The 19,868-nt window shown below is 43.2% G+C and overlaps 1 protein-coding gene across 29 annotated transcripts in view; it reads left to right on the top strand.

Moving 5' to 3' along the window:
* ANK3 (ankyrin 3) overlaps positions 1-19,868 on the top strand; it is a 284,651-nt gene that overhangs the window by 261,853 nt on the left and 2,930 nt on the right. For 23 of the 29 annotated variants that reach the window (XM_030950841.1, XM_030950832.1, XM_030950843.1 and 20 more), the window contains 3 exons: positions 1,700-2,372; positions 4,257-4,635; positions 18,320-18,412. In XM_030950841.1, the coding sequence (XP_030806701.1) occupies positions 1,700-2,372; positions 4,257-4,635; positions 18,320-18,388 (1,121 nt within the window). In that variant the 3' untranslated portion in view covers positions 18,389-18,412. The other 6 variants (XM_030950844.1, XM_030950845.1, XM_030950853.1 and 3 more) reach the window with 2 other exon arrangements.

The following is a 19,868-nucleotide window of genomic DNA, read 5'->3' on the forward strand; positions in this document are numbered from 1 at the left end:
AATAATTTCCTCTTTAAAGTTGTATCAAATGATAGCAGAACTGTGCGGGTTAAATTTGTGTCAGATTAAAAGCAAAAATGAAATTCTTCTTGTAAAACAAAATTTCCATGGAAGTGCTTTTTATTTATCAGTATATTGAAGATACTAAATGTTGACTATTTCTTGTTTCAAATGTTAGATAACAGGCACTGGATTATTACTTTGATTTTATTTGCTTGTATTATAAATAGCTCCTTAAATAAGAGAATTTTTTTGTAAGTAGCATTTCTTTTGGTTTTTGTAATTTGTTCAATTATGTTTTGGCTTTCTCTGTATTTTAGTAAGATTTTTTTTTTTCTTCAGAGCATATGAGCTCAGTGTACCTCCATTATTGAGCAGCATTGCTGGTCATTGAATCATTGCACTACAGAAATAGTTTTCTGTTGACATTTTAAGAAAGTTTCTCTTGAAATGTTGCTTGAGCCTTTTAATAGCAGCATCAATGTTTTTATGAAAAAAGCGCTTCTCTGCAGTTGCTTTGTGTCTCTCCTCTTCTCTGAACCTTCCTCAAGCTTCCTTTCCTCACCAAGACCAGACCTCCTTTGCCTTTCTCTCGGCTGGTTCAGGAAACAAAGCCCCAGTCCCTGTTGATGCACCTCCCCTTGCAGGCAGCACAATGGCCAGTTAACCCCACAGCATGTGTTTTTTCCTTTCCTAGGTTGCCCAACCTCATTTGCCAGAATGCGAACTTAAGGTTTTGTAGCCATTTTTTTATGTGTATATTCAGTTTAATCATTTTGTATGGCTTTTTTTTTATGTTTTCATCAATTTTTCTTTTCTCTTTATTTGATCAGTGTATCTGATTGTACCAATGTCACCAAGATCACCTCAATCTTCAAGATCACCAAGATCTCCTTACTCACCACAGTCCTCTCACCCGAATAACTTCACTGTACCTGAAATATTCATATAGCTCTCCCTTGTTTACTCTTTTATCCCTTTGTTAACTTCCTTACTTTAGTTTTTTTTATCCTGCTGTGTGTTTAGATCTACTGTCTTTTAGTATCCTCGTTAGGATCCATTTCTGTTCTTCATTTCTCAACTAGTCCATTCTTGTAACTCTGTGATTAAATTGGAGGTATATGCTAGTAACATTGTATTTCTGGTATTGTGTATGTTTATATAAAAGCATATTAAAAATATGGATCTGTTTTAGAAAGAATACCTACTGACAAAAAAGTGGCTGTCCAATGTTATGATCTACTGCTGTCTTTAAAATCTGTTCATTAAACTACCAAATTTAAAAAAATAAATAAAATCTTGGCAATAAAGATTTACACAATATGACTGCAAGAGATTGTCTTGTGTGTAAAGGGACAACCACCCTTGTCCACATTTGATTTATTGCATGCCCATAAGACAATCTGCTACAGCTTGAAAATGTTTAAAATGGCTGCACAAGCAATTGCTGAAAACTTTGCCGACTATTAAAAAAATAGTCAGAAGTACTGGCTTCCATGTAAAATTCTCTGGCAGTACTCATTCTTTGTTCCATCTCTTTGGGACAAAGTAACAAAACCTATCAGAACTGCATTGGTTCTTATACACCTGCACCTCCTTGTGTGTTTCATACTTCATGTAACCCATGAATCATTTGGCATTTGCTTATTTGTTGCTCCACGTTTCATCCCAGTCAGTCCAAATGTGCTGTCTTCCTTAGGTTATCCCTCCATCCAAGTGGAACTGGAAACTCCCACTGGGTTGCGCTTCGTGCCGCCCACCCCTTTGCACCAGGACGATTTCCTTAGCGACACCTCTAGCCTAGAGTCACCCCTTAGAACTCCCAGTAGGCTGAGTGACGTGTTAGTGACCTCCCAGGGACACGTAGATGGTACAGCAGCAGCCCCGCCAGTGGTGACTGAAGAGGACACTTCACTGGATGACAGCAAAGTTGATTTCTCAGTGCCTAGAGAAGGAACACCTAAAGATATTTCCGTAGGCGAGAGCCAGTTGGAGGAAGTGGACCTTAAAGATTTTCCGCGGTATCTCGGTAGTTATGGCGGGATATCCAAAGATGCTAAACAAAGGCAGAGCGAAGAGACTAGTGAAAGAGGAGTGAGGACTGAACAGCCCGAGAGAGACAAGTCTGGTACTGATGAGGAGATGACGGCAGAAAAGTTTAAGTCTCTGTTTGAGGACATTCATCTGGAAGAAGGAGCTGAGTCTGAGGAGATGACGGAAGAAAGAGTATGGTCAATTCTTAAAGGTGTTCAACAAGCAGAACGCGAAATGTCTTCAATTACAGGTTGGCAGCCTGACTCCTCCAGCGTCTCCGAGGCGCCGACGTCGGGGCGCAGGATAGGCAGCAGCCTGCTGGATCGCCTGGACGAGAGGTGAGCCCCCTGAGCTGCAGTGTGCCTGTCAGCAGGCTGCCCACGCTGCCACCAGCAGCGCTGCACGGGCTGCTGCTCTCTCAGAATACCTCTGTATGCTTATATGTACATGTAAAAGAAAAACTTGATTTGGCCTCAGATGTATTTGGCTTTAAAAATGTGTATTTGTCAGGTTTCATTCTCGATACAGGCATTTGAGAAGTAGTTCATGTTATCTTTAGCAGGTAGTATTTCTTTTCCTGTTCTTTATCTTGTGTATTTCTATTTCTAATTCATCTCAGTGGTGCATAGATGTAGCTGGAATCAAGAACATTATCTGAAACCAGGATGCTACATTACTCTTATTTTTGAGCACCTTTATAGCAATCACCCTTTCCATTTGCATCTCTTTGCCTTCCCTCAGATAATTGTTACTTTTCCCGTAAGCCAGTTTTTGAATTGTCACTTTTTATAACACTTGGTTCAAGTGTATTATGTCATGCTAATGTACTAGACTTTTTAAAAGACAAGTTACATGGCATAAGGAGGTAAGAATGGTGATACCAAACCCACCTAGTCCTGTTTGTTGTGTCCTAGCAGTGGCTGCAAGGAAGAAGAGGGGATGTATGTGCTGCATTCTCCCAAACTCCACTTATCCTTTGTATAATGAGCTGCTGAGAGGGATGCTTTCTATGTATTTATCCTCAGTGCATATTTCCCTTGTACGAGCTTTTCCAGCCTGCCCTTTCAGCATTGACAATATGTGTTGGGCTGTCCAGCCCTACTGGTGCCCACTGGGCAAGGGGTTCCTGTGATCACTAATTGAAGAGCCAGCTCTGCAGGAGCTATAAATCAACACAGAATGATTATCTGCACAGTGATCATTTCTCTGCCAGCAGTTTACATCCTCTGCATCTTTGACTCAGGATGTTTTAAGGTTCAAGGTAGCATTAGATACTCTCTTATCAAGTCTAGTGGGAATTTGGTCATTGATTTCAGCAAATTCGTTGTCTTTCAATACTGTAAAGCACTTGAACTACTACTGATGTCATTCCTGTTGTTAAGCAAGTGTTGTTTTTCTGCATTTTATATTGTGTTAAATTAGTGAAATAGATCACTTCTGGAAGTAAAAGGGCTTCCTTAAGAAGATATCAGTTTCTAGCTAGATGAATTCCCTTTGCTGTCTTTTGTAAGAGTCTTGCCAGCAAACAGCTGGCATATTTTCATATGTCAGCATTACACAGTCATAGTTTTTAACAGAAAGTGAGCAAAAATCCAAAGGAAAAGAAAACTCTTTATCAGAAGTGCAGGTGAAACCTCTCCTTAGGTAATCTGACACAAAATTCTGGTCAGCTTTCTGTCTTTTCGTAACCTTCCTTGCCTTTGGCTCTGCATATTGTTGAGACTCTTCAGTATCTAAGGACCTATTTGCAGATTTTTTAAATGGCAAGACTTATCTGGAGTACAGATATTGTACTTTTGGGGGAAAAATAAGTGGTAATTGCATGGTACCAGATACTTTCATCACCTCTTTGATTAGAGAGTGGTTTAAAAATAAGTGCCTTCAGGCTTTAGCTCATGATTATACAAGAGAGCTGGTAGGTTTTATGTATTTTTTTTTTCTCTTTTTACTCCTCTTCACCGAGTGGAAGGAGATTAACATAAAACATTTGGCCTTGTTTCCAGTGTCCACCCTATTTTCATTGCTACTGAAATGATGCCATGATGCGGAAGACAAGGTTGTTAAATAGATTGATGTCTGCAAGTGGAATCTAAAATTTTGCTTTTCTCTGTGTGAAATGTATGGGCTCAGACTGAAGGCTCAGTAAGAGGCTTGGTGCTTTGCCCTTCTGCCTGTGATTTAAGGCCTGAACAGCTGTCTATTCCTTTCTCTTTTTCTTGTAGTTCGGACCAATGTCGGGATTCTGTTACCTCATATGTCAAAGGAGAAGCAGGGAAGCCAGAAACAAATGGAAGCCTATCCGAGTCCACATCAGAGGCAAAAACTAAATCCTACATCCAGGAAGCTTTAAATGATGTGGGAAAACACAGTGATAAAGAAGCCCTGAAAACAAAGTCCCAGATCTCAACTGGTACTAATGAGCAGACATTATCATCAACAGCATATCAGAAATCTTTGGAAGAGACCAGCAAGCCAACAACAGAAGGCAGCAAAACATCTGTGCTTGTCAGCGTGAAGAAGATGGGCTGGAGTACTTCTGAGGATGGCAAGCCAAGAACAAGCATCCAAGAGGAGGAGGGAGCAGTAATGTCTGAACAGAAGGTACAGTATGTCCTGTAATAATTAGCAGTGTGAGGAGTCCCTGTTGCTTGACATATTGGTTGACAAATTTTTTTGTGCGACTTGCAGTGTTGTTTGTGACAGGGTTAGGGTTTTTTTCTTATCCTTCTTTATGCCTTTTCAGTTTATTACTGAATTGAGAAAAATGGAATTGAGAAAAACACTGGAAATTTTTATTTGTGTTGTGAATAGAATGGGGTGGAGTCAGGATAGGCAGGAGAGCCAAGAAGGGCTGCATAATCCCCTCCCTGCCTGGCCCTGAGCCCTGGAAGAGGCTGGAGCAGCTTCTGGGACCACTGTCCTGCACTGCTGGGGAACAGCCCCTTCCCTGCCATGACATACCACCTGTGCAAACAGTGCCAAACAGCTCAGCAGATGTCCCCCATCTGTTCCTGCTAAGGTGTTGCCACTGGTTTCCCACTCTGCCTGTGACATTGAAGCAAATTATAGGAGCACAGAAATATAGGGACCCTTCAGACTCTGTCCTGCTCTTTTTCCCCACAACTACCTGCATTTTTTTTCACTCTGTTAATTTGCAAAAAAAATTTATTTGGGATGATATTTAATCTTCTCCTTATATTTCTTTTTTCATGGACTTGTTCATCCCAACTTCAGAGTCCATCCAGCCAAGACAAATCAAAAGATTTCTAAATGTGTAAAGCATTTTTCCAGGTGGTGGTCCTTTCTCTTTAAAATGCTGCCGAGGGGCTCCCCTTCCTTTCTACCTTGCCTGACTTGTACACCCTTAACTGCAGAACCCCAGTTATAAGTTGCTTTCTGAAAATAAAGATTTTGATAGTTTTCTCAGTTGCTTCTATTTATTTACCAGAAGCTTAGAAGGGAAGTTGGCTCAAAGAATGGCTTGTAGTCCAGTAACTGCGTGCACCTCACACCCCAGCAGTGGGAGGATTGCCACAGAAGAAACCTCAGGGCCAGCAGGGAACCAGGCTGAAAAGGGGAATTGCAGAGTTTCTTCTACATTCCTCTCTCTGCTGAGATTGTCTTTTCTTGGGTATAATACAGGAGGAGATTATAACTTTTGGAAGCAAGATATTTCAGTAGAATTATTTCTACATGATATAGATTTTTTTTTATTGTAGCACAATAAAAATGTTGGCTGTGGTGGGCTGCAGTAAATCACTCAGGTTTAAATTAGTTCATTTAAAGCTATTCTTTCGATTATACAACCAAGAATTCTTTTATTAGATGGTAACATAATCAGTTTCAGCAGTTATGCAGCATATGATTGTTATTATCTTGTTATTAGTTCGTGACACAGTAAGATCTTTCCTAATGTTTGCTAATTACTGGAATACTTTAAAAATGTAAAAGCCTTTGCCTTCTGCAAAGGCAGCTAAAGGCAGATGGCAGCGTTCCTCAGTGTTTGTAGGCTTTGGGGCAGAGCTCAGTCTGGTGGTGCCATGCTCTGATTAAATGCAGGAGTGAGTGTGGATGCACGCTGTAATGTGCTGACATGCTGCACTTCCCCCTCTGCATTCCCATCAGTGGGAAGAGAAGTTGTCACCCACTTTTGTGTGCTCTTTACTGTTGGATATCCCATCTGGATTGAGAAGAATAAGCAAGTGCTTTTCTTAGGCGTGCTCTCTGCACTGCTTTGCTTTATTGGTGAAGGCTGATAATCCTATTTACTAAATAACAAGTCCTTTTATAGGTGTGATCTTTGAATAAACTGGTATCAGAAAATAATGTCATTTCAAAATGTGGGTCTCTCACAAAGCCTGGATGGGTAAGAAACTAGCATCTGTTAGGATGACATGAACTGCTTCTATTATCTTGTTGATATTTCTTCAATAATGCATTCTAATGGAATTTGAATTCAATAAGTTTAATTACTAATGCAGTTCAATTCATGGTGAGATGCTTCATGTGCTATCATGAAAACAGAAAGAAAATTTCTACTGCAGTCTTTCTGCAAGGCATTCTTCAGAAATGCTCCATAAAGAGGAAAGTATGGAAGAAACAGATTTACTTCTGTGGAGAGAAAGTGGGAACAAACTAAAACTACTTGCCAAAGTAAGGTATTTTTGTCTGTGACCCATTTGGAAAGAGGCAGGAAGCAATAGTCACCCATCTGCAGGAGAAGGGCTGCAGCAGTGTTTTGGCACAGAGTTTGCACCAAGAGATGAAACTCAGACTGGTACTGGTCTGACGCCTGGTGACGTGGATGAAACAAATCCTTGGCCTCATTCCAAGTCCACATAAACATTTATAAAAGCATTGCAGTAATGGTGTAGGTCATATAATTCTCCAGAAATGCTCAAGCATCAGATTCCAGTGATGTTTTTAAATGAGAACACAGCACAGTTGCTCTGTTGTTCCAAAGAGGATGATGTCCAGCACATGGGCAAGGTGACTCTCAGTGTCAGAATTCCATCACAAATAAACCACTTAAAGCTGTTTATTAAAAATAACTCCTCCTCTAAAGCTTTCATGCCCTCTGGAAATCTTCTGCTTTCTTGTTACTTCTTCAGGAGAGGATTGGCTTACAGTTTTTTGTATCTATATTTGACTAGTGCCAGAGGACTGCAGATGAATTTTGTCATCCTGCCCTAAATGCTTTTTGTTATATAGTTCTTTTTCTCCTCCACCCACCTATGCCCACTCTTATTTTGCACATAATTTCTGAGATTTGCTTCTTGTTTAGGACGTCTTGGGCCAGATTCAGAAGGAGAAATAGATATGCAGTTCCCAATATCCGCTATCCATGATTTTAAAATCAGGTTGGGGCTGTGGTTGAGTACAACATAGAGGAAATTTTCAAATTTCTCTGTTCAGGAAAGGCTTGGTTCAGCTGAATATCATGGGAAGAGGGTCTGTGCCCTGTGTCTGTCACACACAGAGGTGGGAAGCCCTTTGTCCAACCTGTGCACACAGAGCTGCTCAGCCCCAAAGCTGAGCTCCTTGGGTTTTGGAGGGGAAAGCACTGGGGCTGGCAGAGGGTGCCAGGACAGAGTAACACCCGTGTGTAGCTGCAATACTGTCAGGCTGAGACCAGCTTAGGGCTGTGCCCCTCCAGCTGAGCTCTAACAGCTCCCTTCTTGGAAAAATGCAGGGTGATTGTGCTCCACACTGCAGTTTTGCCACTTATAAAAGCAGATAAAAACTGAGCAGGAAAGCCATTCACATGGAGAAGTTCTTCAGAAAGCCTTTTTGTAATGTTCTATGTGGAGTGCTCCACTGAATCTTTCTGTGTGACTGTCTTCTTTTTTTTTTAATTAGGAAATTCACTTCCCATACCTTGTGAATCCATAAAACTTGTTTGAAAGAATAATTTTCAGGAGAAAAAAAAATCAATGAGCTATGACAAGGTTAAGGGTTTTTTTATATAAAATTTAAAAGAATTACGTAAGGTTTTGAAATTTCACAGGTCAGATGCATTCCAAATAGCATTTTCTGAGACTTGAGAGCTGCTGAGATATTCCGTAGCTGGTGCAATTATCAGGTTACAGCATGCCAAGGAGCAAAAAGGCCTCCTCCCATCATGTACTCGAGCAGTGAAACTGCAAGTCATTATGTACATAACAGGGACAGGGAAAACACTGTCCGTGATAACCTCCGTTTTCTTCTCCTAGTCCTGATCAGCATGTTCTGTCTTGCAAACGTGCTGTTCAAATGTACTAAACCTGCATTTATTAGGAATGTAGTGACAGTGACAGTGAGATTGAGAGTGACTCAAGCTCAGGTGAAGAGCAGAGAATTACCACGAGGGTTTACCGACGGCGGTTGATTCTGAAGGTACTTTGTGATTTCCTTTCTTGAGGTGATGCTGGCATGAACATGGGTTTGGTCTGCTGTGTCAGAATGTCACTTTTGGCATACTGGAGCCCCTGTGGTAGTGTGCTTTCCATGGCCAGTATGGATTGATAACCCAGTGCTAGGTTGCCTTTCCTTGCTTTTAACACAGGGTTATGGGTGTCTTCTGTTGGAAAACAACTGTGCTGCATGGAGTGCTGTGTCCTTCACTGCCACTGCTGTGCATGGCATCTCAAAGGCTGCAGCTAGATGCAGCATGTTGGTGTCCTGTAGAGCAAATATGAGCCACTGAGAAAGATGGGTAACAACATTTCCTTTTTTTTTTTCTGTTGTTTTAAAAAAATTCTGAGTTATAAGTTAAACATTTTCAGGAATATATGAGTGGGATATAGGAAAGTATGAGGCACGTACTCTGGTTGAAACTTGTGGTCTTAAGTGCTTAATGTGTTCTGGAAAACTTTCTCACTGCAGCAGAGGATCCTGATTTAAATCTACTGAAGTTAATAAAAGTCCTTGCATTGCCTTCAGTAGACTCTATTTAGTATATTTATTTACAGATAGCCTTTACTTACAGCACAATATACTACATACACTGATAACAATGGTATCATCATATAAGTAATTGTATTTGCCCTTATAATATTTTTATGTGGTCGTACAGTATGACATTATTTTTCTACAGCATAGAGCATGAGAAAATAAGTCTCTAACATAAACCATTATGTAATTCCTCAGTAACCTACAGGATTTATTAGATTCTTATTAGAAAATCATGCAGTCAAGCCCTGACAAAAACCAGCAGGGCACCTTGGTGCTGTCACAGCACTGGTGCAGTTTGCCTAAACTGTAATTGTTACTTTAGGAGTAAATTGTGACATTTCAATTGCACATATCTATATCACTGTTGCTTGCATGCTTTGTCAAGAGGAGTCTGCACACCACAGCAGGCACTGCACCTTTTGTGTAATGTGGGTGGCAGATAGGCTGCTCTGCACAGCTGCCAAAGAGTCCAAGGTGCAGATGCTTTTGGAAGAGGAAGGGTGACTTTTCTGGCTGCCTCCACCATGGATTCCTTCAGAATACCTGTTTGGGACAGGACAGGAATGGCAGAACTGAGCTCAGCAGAAATGAATGTTTTGTCTGATCCCCCATCTCCCCAGGCAGAACCTGCTGCCTTCCCTGAAAGGCCCTGGGCCTGTCAGGGTATAACCCTTCCTCAGTAATTCCCCCTGCAGATAAGCCCTGACTGCTGAGGCTCAGGAATGTGGTTTCTGTTTTCAAACAGGGCAGACCCCTCCAGTGCTGCAGGAGTCTCTGGTAACACAGAGAGTGTGAGTGTGCTGCAGATTCAAAGGCTGCATAGTTGGCCTGTGGCTAAGGGCCCCCACCCAATTTATGTCTGAACTATTTTGGTGTCCGCTGGTTTGCAGTCAGGAAGTGTTGGAGTAGAAAAGAGGAAAGCGTGTCAAAGGCAGCTTTCTCTTGCTCTCTCTCTTACAGCCCCTGTGTTCAGAGAAAGGCACAGAAAATTGGTTTTAAATGTGGTGGTATAATTTGGGGTAGAACTTCTAGCAGAGCCGTGGTAAAGCAGCATATTTAGTGTTTAGGAATATTTAGGAATCTGCAGCTAGTGCAGACCCGGTGGGAAGGGTGTGCATGGCGAGTGGAGGCGGCTCTTGGGAACGTGTCTGATCTCAGCTGGATTGGAGCTGTACCTGTCTCTTGATTAGAAAACACATGTGATTCTTTGGTTATTTTCTGATCATTTATGGCTTCTTTTTTTATCCCCCACTCTGCATCTTAAGACAAGCTCAAAAGAGAACACGAGAAAGTTTGAAAGCAACAATCATCAGACCTTTTAGAGAAAGAATTTGATAGTGGAAGCAACCATTTTGGGCATGTAAAGTTCATGAAATGGTGGTATGAAATGGAAAAATCAAGATTTAACATTTTTAGGGACCTGGACTTTTTTCTGCATGTTCCCAAGAGCAGAGGTTCACTTTGGGTGGACTGAAATCACAGTGAGAGCATGCACAAGCTGAGGTACAGCTCCTCCGTCAGGGAAGAGCTCTCAGGATGCAGAGGCCTGGAGCAATGCTCACAGTCTGCAGAGGGAAAAGAACTCCCTCTGCTGCTACAGGGCCCTGAGCAGTGACCAGGAGCAGCAGGTTCTCACCTGCCAGTGCCTCAGTGCCTGGCAGAGTGGGTGCTGTGCCCACAGCCAGCTCATGTCCAGCAGCAGGGGGCAGGGGATGAGGGTGGGCTTGGAGCCTCCACTGAGCAGAACCACATGTGGGAACAGTGTTGTTTTACTACAGCCTTTATTAATAGGATCATAGAATGGCTTGGGTTGGAAGGGACATTAAAGATTGTCCAGTTCTAACCTTGTGCCATGGGCAAGGACACTCACCAGGATGCTCAGAGCCCCATCCAGTCTGGCCTTGAGCATTCCACAGATGGAATCCACAACATCCATCCAACCCAGCTCCTCTGGGCAACCTGTGCCAGTGTCTCACCATCCTCACAGTAAAGAATTTTTTCCTAATATTAATCGCTCTTCCTAGTATTCATTACTGCCTGCATGTTGTATTTAAAGCAACAGAGGTACTCACATACCTAGCAGGCATAAAGTTCGCTGGCACTGAAGCCTTGAGGATAAATTGAGTCCTGTGGAAAAAAGGCTTTGCCATGTGCCACCACAGGTACAGTCAGAGCTGAATTGCTTCATTACCTTTGCTCTGCTTTCCCAACTTGTTTTTCCTTTCCGTGCCATTCTGCAGCATTGCTAACACTATTACTTCCTTTTAACTGCTACCTCAATTCTCTGTCCTGGCCCAAATGTGGGGAAAGGCTTTTCTCTCCCACAGAGGTATTTTCCCAGCAGTCTAAGAGCTGAGTCCTGTCAAGTGCTCAGTACTCTAGAGCACATTCCCATGGGATTTAGCACTTCAGAGGGCTGAGCCCATAAAACCAGACAAGCAAGGACTGATGCCCATTTCCACGTGTAATAGGATCCTATTCTAACCTCAAGGTAGTGCAGATGTTTTTGTTTTTCTTCCTTTCCCCTCTTGTATTCACATGGTGGATTGATGGGATGGAGCGCTGCAAAAGAAATGGGTTTATGGTAGTGCAGGAATGCGAGCAATTAGCACACGGGGAAAATAAGAGTGCTTGCCACAATGTGGACATTCAGAGCCTGACCCAAAGCTCTAGTTATTCAGCCATGGCAGGAATCAGTGTCCAGTTTCTCATGCTTTTTCAGAGATTGTGAAATCTTTCATGGATACAAATTTTTTGGCTAAAGCTGTTTTAGTAAGATTCTTGCCAAAAGGTTTATGGTAGAATGTAATGGAAAGTAAAATATATTTCTAAGCAGTGGTTATTCAAATCTGAGGTGATTTAGTATCTTGTACTTTTGCTATTTCTTGACAACTTTTATTGAAGATTTCTCTCTTTCTGTGCATTTTTCCCATGAAATGCCCCTTTACTGATTGTGGAGAGTTTGGTTCAGCCTGCAGGGGAGAAGTGGCCTGAGCAGCAGTTAGCCAAAGCTAGAGCCAGCCAGCAGCTTCCACGGTCTTGCTATTCAGGGGAAGCTTATTTATGGAAAATAAAATGTGGCCATCCTGTAGGTGATAAGAATTAAGTGCCTGTGCCCTCTGTGAGAAAAATGGGAACCATTTCCTCTTGTGTATTCAGCTGGGCACAGGTCTCCACTGCAGTCTCTTTCTGGCTGGGAGAGCTGCAGGTAAATGCCCTCTCCCTGTCCTGCCCCATGAGAGTTGGAGCTGCTGGCCTCAGTAAGGTAATGTGGAATAAATCAAGCCCCAGACTGCAAGTTCTGAGGTGTGCCCTCCTTGCCACATGCACCAGACTATGCCCCAGCTCCCAGCAATGGACTACACTCTGCCCCATTTGCACCCTTGGCTCTCAGGTCTCCTTGCCTTGCCTGTTTTGTTGGGATTTTTCTCCCCCTCCTGTGGCTTTAGCAATACATCTGCAAACAAGCAACTACAGACTCAGCACGGGCGCAGGCGGAGAGTTGTGGCATCTGATTAACAAGGTCTCCCTGAGTAGGCAGAACTCACTAATGAAAATGACCTTAATGAAAGATGTTTGTTTCTCCTGCTGCTGCCACAGAGGCTCGAGACCCCAAGGAGACTGAGGCGCAGCTGCTGCTCATGCATCACAAGAATGTGATCTCAGGACTGAGGGGATTATGCCCTGATGCTGGCTTAGGCCAGTGAGGGAAGAGGTCTGAGCGCTCTGTGCAGCTTCTGTTCCCATTGCGGCATCGCCTCTGGTCTTTGGCAAAATTAAATATTTAGGATCTTTCCATCTTGCTTATTTCCTCCTGCTTTTAAATTCCTTTTTATCCATGACGGTAAGATGCATTCAGCTGCACCTTTTTTCTCCACTGTTTCAACAACACTAGATGTATGGGGGGAATAAAAGGGACTATTATCCCTCTAGTAACAAAACAAACAGGAAAGAAAACCAGAGCTCTGACAAATCTACAGTGAACTTTGGCACAACACTGCAGCACTGACTGTATAACTCCATTTATCTGAAGGTCCCTGGGAACACCCATAATCTGCAAATAGCTGTTAAGAAAATCAGTGGAGCTGGCAGAAGACTTTGAGGAAACTGCTCTTTGCTTCTCCTGCCCTGGAGAGCAGCAGAGAGAGGATACCAGCTGGTTTTGGCAGGACTACACTCCAGCGAGCAGGGTGACATTAAAGCACTCTGCTTTGCAAAGCTTCCTGGCATGTTCTGGAGCTGAGGCTTGCAGACTGCAGCCTTTGTATGCTTTAGTCCCAGGGATATAACTGGGCTTCCAGTAATCACGGTATTAACTTTTCTCCCTGCCTTTCTAAAGCTTTTGGTATTGTGACAGTGATTTTGACTGGTCAAGGGTAAAATGAAGCCTACATAAGTATGATGCAGCGGAAAGAATTTTATTCTCTAGCTGTGACGCAGATGCACCAGCTTTGTGTTTAAAAACAGCTTTTGTTGACAAGGTCATCTAATGTGCCATTCTAACCCAATGTTGGTTTGAGCTCTTGCAACTAAAACTGCCAGTGGGTAGGGTTTTTTCCGTAGCAAACATCCATCTTTTTAACTGCATAGAATTAGAAAAGTCAGTAAATCAGATCTACCTCCTGCCAGTTGTGAGCCCTCCTGCAATTTGTTTAACTACCCACCAGCAAGAGAATTGTGAAAGCTGGATTTCATGCACGCTGACTGCTGAGTATTTACAGCATTCATCCTTAAATTGTGCTTAAAGAAGCATGTAGCTAATTAAAACCCAAGATTCACCACACCTTTAAAACTGCATTTTCTTCCAGGAGACATCTTTCAGTGCAGCAGTACACTTTTCATTTCATTTGAAGCAGAACACAGTAATTCTTGCTAGGTTGTTTTAAGGTTGTTGACTTGCTCAACCTGCAGTAAGGAGTCAAAGAACCAGTACATGAAAGTGGTGTTGGTGTGCCAAGTAACCTGGTGACTAATAACAGTCTTGCTCCTGGCCATGTTGTTTTATTTCTGGTTTTCATGGGTTTTATTGTAGTGGCTTTGGAGACCCTACTCCTGAGAGGGAACCTTTCCATACCTCTGTGCTCCATGGGATGTCTGTGCCAGGGTTCCCTCCTGCTCCTTGGGGTACTGTGTTGGAGCCCACTGGGGAGTCTCTGAACCCACACGTGGAAGGCCAGGAAAGAAACTGTGCATCTAGTTCCCCATCTGCTCTCATCTGATTAGAGTGTGAAGCCTCCAGAATCAGTCTTTCCCCCTGCCATCTCTGTGAGTAGGAAAGCCCACAGGTTTCAGTTCCCAAACCCTTTGCCGGGTCGCTGGCCCTGCCTGGCAGCAGCCCCGTCCCTCTCTGGTGAGAAAGGAAGCAGCCGGCTGCCGCTGGGGCCCCACTCGCCCAGGCACCAACCTCACACTTCCCTCCCCCTGCACAGAGCCCGGTGCTCTGCCTGGGCAGGTGTGCCATTTCTCCTTCTGGGGAGTGAATTTTTCAAGCTCCATCTGAAGGCTTCAGTAGCTGTTTGTTCTGTGCTTTTGTAGGGATGCCAGCATTCCCTGGCCCAGGCACCTCAGCTAGGTGTGTCTGAGGCACAGGACCTCATCCTTGTGTCCCTGTGCGCTGGAATCCACCTGGCTGTGGAGCCTGTCCTTCTCTTGGCAGTGCTTCCTGAAGCACCAAAGTTCAGCAAGTTGTACAGCTTGCTAAGAGCCTGTGAAAGCCTGGGGAAAAAGATGTGTAAAATATCTGAATTCTGTTGCTTAAGTGGTGACTTCAGTACAACTTTCAATGTGAAACCAGTAGAAATTCTGTACTTGTGAAGAGGCAAACATGGCCAGGGGCTCTGCTCTGCAGTACTCCCCCCTGGCTCCTGCCTGCTGCCATTGTCCCCAGGCAAGGAAAATGGAAAACCTTGGCTAGAAAAGACCACAAATGGCTTGTAAACAAAAGGAAAGGTTTGTTTTGCTTAGAGCTTAGAAATAGCATACAATCCCAATGCTATATTGTACATCTTGAAAAAGCTGCTTTAGTAGGGAATACTGTTTTAAAAAAATACACATGGCATCACTGTATTTGTTTATTATAAAGCAGTGCTAGGAGCTTATGCAGACAACTATGTAGTGTATAGACCAGTAAATAGAAAATATATTTGCCCTGTGGTGTTCAGTACATTGAAGCATTACAAAAGCTGTAATAGTCTCCTTTCAAATATTGTTTTGTAGTTAATATTGTTATAATGTTTTTTATGCAATGTTTTCTTTCTGCTTCCTCCCTCTACTTGTAATTTTTCCATAGTGGGTTGAGAGTGAGGGGAGAAGAAAAGTTCTAGGGATTTTTTTTGTTTGTTTAGGTTATTGATTTACAAGTGGAAATTTTTCATATGTAGGCCAGCTACAGTATCATTATGTTTTCCTTTCTTATATGAAAGATATAAACACAAACAATGGATAGTTTTGGAGCATCAAAAGCAGTGCTTGCTTCAGCACACAGGTTTGAAAATATGACTTTGTAAGGTAAAGTTAGCAAAGTTTTTTAGAACATAAGTTCATGACTGCCAGCTGGGCTCAGACTCTAGACTAATGTCATTTATTTATGATTTAAGCAATAATTCCTTTAAGTGGAATTAAGTCGCTGGCATAGCAGCTAGGAAACTGCTTTTACATTTATTTACACTGGTGCTATAAATTGCTGGTGCTACAAGAAGTGATGGCTGGAGTGCTGCTGATCTCAATATGTCATGGACCGGGCTGCCGAGGCTCCTCGCCACGGTGGCACCGTGCCGGGCAAAGTGTCACGTAAGACAACTTCCTTCATCTTGTAAGTGCTGAGAAGTCCTGTCTGTCTTCTGTGTTTGTGTTTAAGACCTCGTGTTTAGCAAGCTATAGGCAGAGCTGTCTTTTTAAGTCCAACATTTCCCCCATGTTAGACCATGCTTCTGCATGTGCCGAAGCAGAAACGCTGCTGAGTTTCACTGAGAAGTTGTGAAGAGCTAAGGGGTGTCTCACAGGGCTCAGACTGACCACTCGATTTTGTTACCCAGAGAGTTCCTGACATGCATTAGTTAATAAGAGCAGTGTGCTAAAAGCTCCCTACAGGCTTTAGGGAAACATCTTGTAGGACGAATGCACAGGTATTGCATTGCTAAATGAACGAGGCTTTCAAACAGTTCGTGTGGCATAAAACAAACTGTTACATAAAGTTGAAGCTAGCATGTGCTTGTTGCTTGGATTGGTGTGCAAATATGTGTGGGTTTGACAGATTATAGGCTCTATTGCTAATCTTATACACGTTCTTTAGGGTGAGGAAGCAAAAAACATTCCTGGTGAATCTGTAACAGAGGAACAGTTTACCGATGAAGAAGGCAACGTCATCACGAGAAAAGTAATCATGAATTACATCACTGCTCTGAGTCTTTGCATTCAAGTAACTTCTTTTAACATACTTTTTCCCTTTAGAATCTAGGAAAAAAATAAAAATCGATACTTTTCATGTATTGCTTCCCACAGATCACCCGGAAGGTAGTGAGACGTGTTGTTATCCCCCATGAGAGGAAAGTTGGTGAAATGGTAATGCCACGGGGACTACCAGCAAATAACAGTAGGCTCAGAGGGTTGTGTTGACTGCTAGAAAGTGCTGCTAAAGGGCTGGAGGTTTGCATTTAACAAGAAGCCTTGGCAAAAAGTGCAATGCTTGCGGTTACTGGCCAGTTGTGTGTTGGAATCACGGGGCAGGGCTGGTGTCCGGGGAGCCTGGCTGAATTCTGTTGGTACAGGGCATCCAGGTCTGTTTCTGTAAAACAGGCAGCAGGTCTGAGCCATGGCTTTGGGGCCTGCTTGGTGCCATCAAGTTGAGCAGTGTCTGTGTGTTTAGTTAAGCCCTTGCAGAATCTGTACCTTACAGCTGTAGGTGGATTGTGTGGCTTTTTCACCAGCCCAGAGGAATGAGCTGTAGTGTGATCCCAGTGGCCTCTTGCTCACCTTGGTGTGATACTCCTGGTGCTGGTGACTGAGGGTTGGCAGGATTCAGGTCAGTCAGAACATACCCAAGCAATGGTATCTTTACAAGCAAGCACCAAGACAGGATTTTGTCCCTGGGGATCAAAATTGGAAGCCTTCTGCAGGCCTGGACTATGCCCAGCTTTATCACCCTGACAGCAGGAAGAGTAGAACTATTGTGTGCCAGCACACCCCGGCCCCTCTTGGGAAGGACTTCAGTGACAGGGGCAGGAGTGGGCAGGCTGTGCCTCAGCTGTCAGCTGTCCCCAGGAGGCCTTGGGGGAATGGGCATTGCCTCTGGAAACAAATGGCTTCAGAGGAGCTCGTGCCTTCTTCCCCAGCACATGGCCCTCAGACATCTCTGCTCAAGTAAAACTGTCACTGAGGCTAATGAAATTCTTGTCTGAGTGAAAACAGATTCAGAAAGGAAGATAACAGATACCCTTTCTTTTCTGGCAATTAAAATAAAAAAAGAAAAAGGAAAAAAGTCACAGAAATAAGAGAATGGAAACAAACTTATTTCCATTCCCTCTTTCCTAGTTGTTCATGAAGGAAAAAAAAAATCCTGCCCAGCAAGGGGTAAACATTTTCAATTTGCTGCACCAGATTAGATTAGTTGGAAACTACAAATAGTTACAAATACATCAATGCAGATCACCTGAGGGGTAAATTCTGCCCATAGCCACACATAAACAGATGCCTTTCTCTGATGTGAATGAGGCTTGTGATTACTGGAGAATTTATTTTTAGATGATTATTGAGCTACTTTTAATGAGCAAAGATGAACTTTATTTTGGGGTTTGCTGTTTTAAAGATGCTGAAACCTGCACTGCTTGTCACTGTCATTGGTTTTACTTCTATGCTGCTTCAGTGGTGGTTTTTGCTGGCTTTCTTCCTCTTCCCTTTATTCTGTTACTAACCTGCTCACTTTGAAGCACAGACGTTGTGAAACATCATAAGAGCAGCCACAGGCTCTGCTGTTGGGAATGCCCACCAATTTGGCTGCCCAGGAGGACAGCTGGGAAAGGGGATTTTTCCCTGAAAGTGGCACTGGCTCCCACTGCAGTTGGCAGCAGGGGCTCTGCCAAGGACTGACTGCCAGCCAGGCACCCCAGCCCAGGGGTCAGGCTGAAACTGTAGAGCTGTGTTTTCTACTTGAAGATGATAATTCAGACCTGTGCTTTTGCAGCTCAGCAGAGTGGATAAATAGATTGTGTGTATCTTTGAAATGAAGTGTTAATGTGATTTAACTGCTTTTTACTTATCCTGTTACAGCAAAATGTGTATCCTGTTTTGGAAGCTGGTTTACAATTATGAGTGCTCTCTGCAGACTTGTGCTAATGTTTATACTTTTCCTTTAAAGCAGGGAGAAGCTTATAAGGTTAAGACAAAGAAAGAAGTCAGACACGTGGAGAAGAAGAGTTACTCATGAAAGCTGAAAGCCAACCACTGAACGGTCAGTGTGATCAATTTTCTTCCCTTGTTGAAAGCTTTTGCCAGCATGGGGAAGAGCACTGGGCTGCACAAAGGCTTGCCTCTGCTACCCTGACTTTGCTTTCCAGCTGCAGGCCTGAATAGCTGGCCCTTGATCTTGTAAGCAGAAAATGACCTTGTGTTCACATATAAAAATTAATCTTTACTTCTTGGAAAATAAAACAAAGCAATACTCAGGCATGTGTAAGATTTCTCGGAATTTTACAGTGTTTGTAATCCATAGAACTTTCTACCCCTAAAACTTAAACACAAATAGTAAAGGAGCTGCACACAAATAAACCTAGGAGTGAAATGCTTCTTCCACTGTCAGACATGTGATCTGAGGGCAGTTATGCAAGTCAAAGTCCTTGTAAGTGAAGTGTCTCAATATTTGCCAACAAATAATCCCTACCAACTGTTCCTTGTGAATTTTATTGATCCAGCCTTAACGATTGTAGCAAGCCGGCAGCTGATGGTTTAAGGGCTTCCCAAGCTAAACCCAAATGCACAGACTGAGACACCTTTGCTGGGCACTCTGTAAAGATGTGAAGAAAATAAGCCAGAGGCTGCTTTGTCTCACTGGCACAGCTACACACAGAGACGTGCCTGTGTGACTTTCAATGCTGGCCCATCAGTCATGGCTCCAAGTGTGTAGGTTTAGCATGGACATGTCTTTTTTCTGCTCCTTTCTCTTAGCTTTGCTGGGTTTCAGGAAATGGACAGAGGAGGAGTTTATGAAGTGCAATACTGTGTGTTATCCTTTTACTGTACATATGGTATAGAATTGACTGTAAGAACAGAATAAACAGGACTGGCAAATAGATCAGATAGTGAGGAAAAGGACAGCCAGAAGCAGAGTCTCTCTTGAGTCACCAGTCCCTTCTAACTGATGCAATGTAAGGTAACCCCTACAGCCCCCCGGCCCTGCAGGTGCTCTGTGCCTGTGAGTAGAGCCATTTAGACAAACAGCACTCAGTGTGCGGGATCTAGCTGAGGGATTTATGGATCAAGCCCCAGGGAGCAAGCTCTGTGAGGTGACTGGTGTGATTTCAGTGTCTGGTAAGCACCTACTGCATCCACCTGAATTGCTGCTTTTACTGAGAGTCCTCCTGTGTGTGCTAATAGAATAACACAGCTTCTCATGGCTTGGTACTCAACATACTCATAAAATATTTGTTGTTTGGAAAGAGGAGGTGATTCTTTTGACACAACTTTCCCCTTAATGGAGCTCAAGCATGTGGGAGTAAAGCAAGCCAAAGCGATGGCACTGTTTATATGAAATTGTGTCCCATGCTGGGTCCCGTGCTGCTTCCACTGTCAATCTGCAGGGCCAGAGCAGCAGAAATGTGTAAACTCAGGCATTGAAGGCAAGATGGGGCATTGAACCCCATAAGCAATGCAGCTAAAGAGCCTGGCAGCGTACGAGTTTGATGCAAAAG

This window comes from Camarhynchus parvulus, chromosome 6, assembly GCF_901933205.1.
Source record: "Camarhynchus parvulus chromosome 6, STF_HiC, whole genome shotgun sequence".
Classification (NCBI taxonomy): domain Eukaryota; kingdom Metazoa; phylum Chordata; class Aves; order Passeriformes; family Thraupidae; genus Camarhynchus; species Camarhynchus parvulus.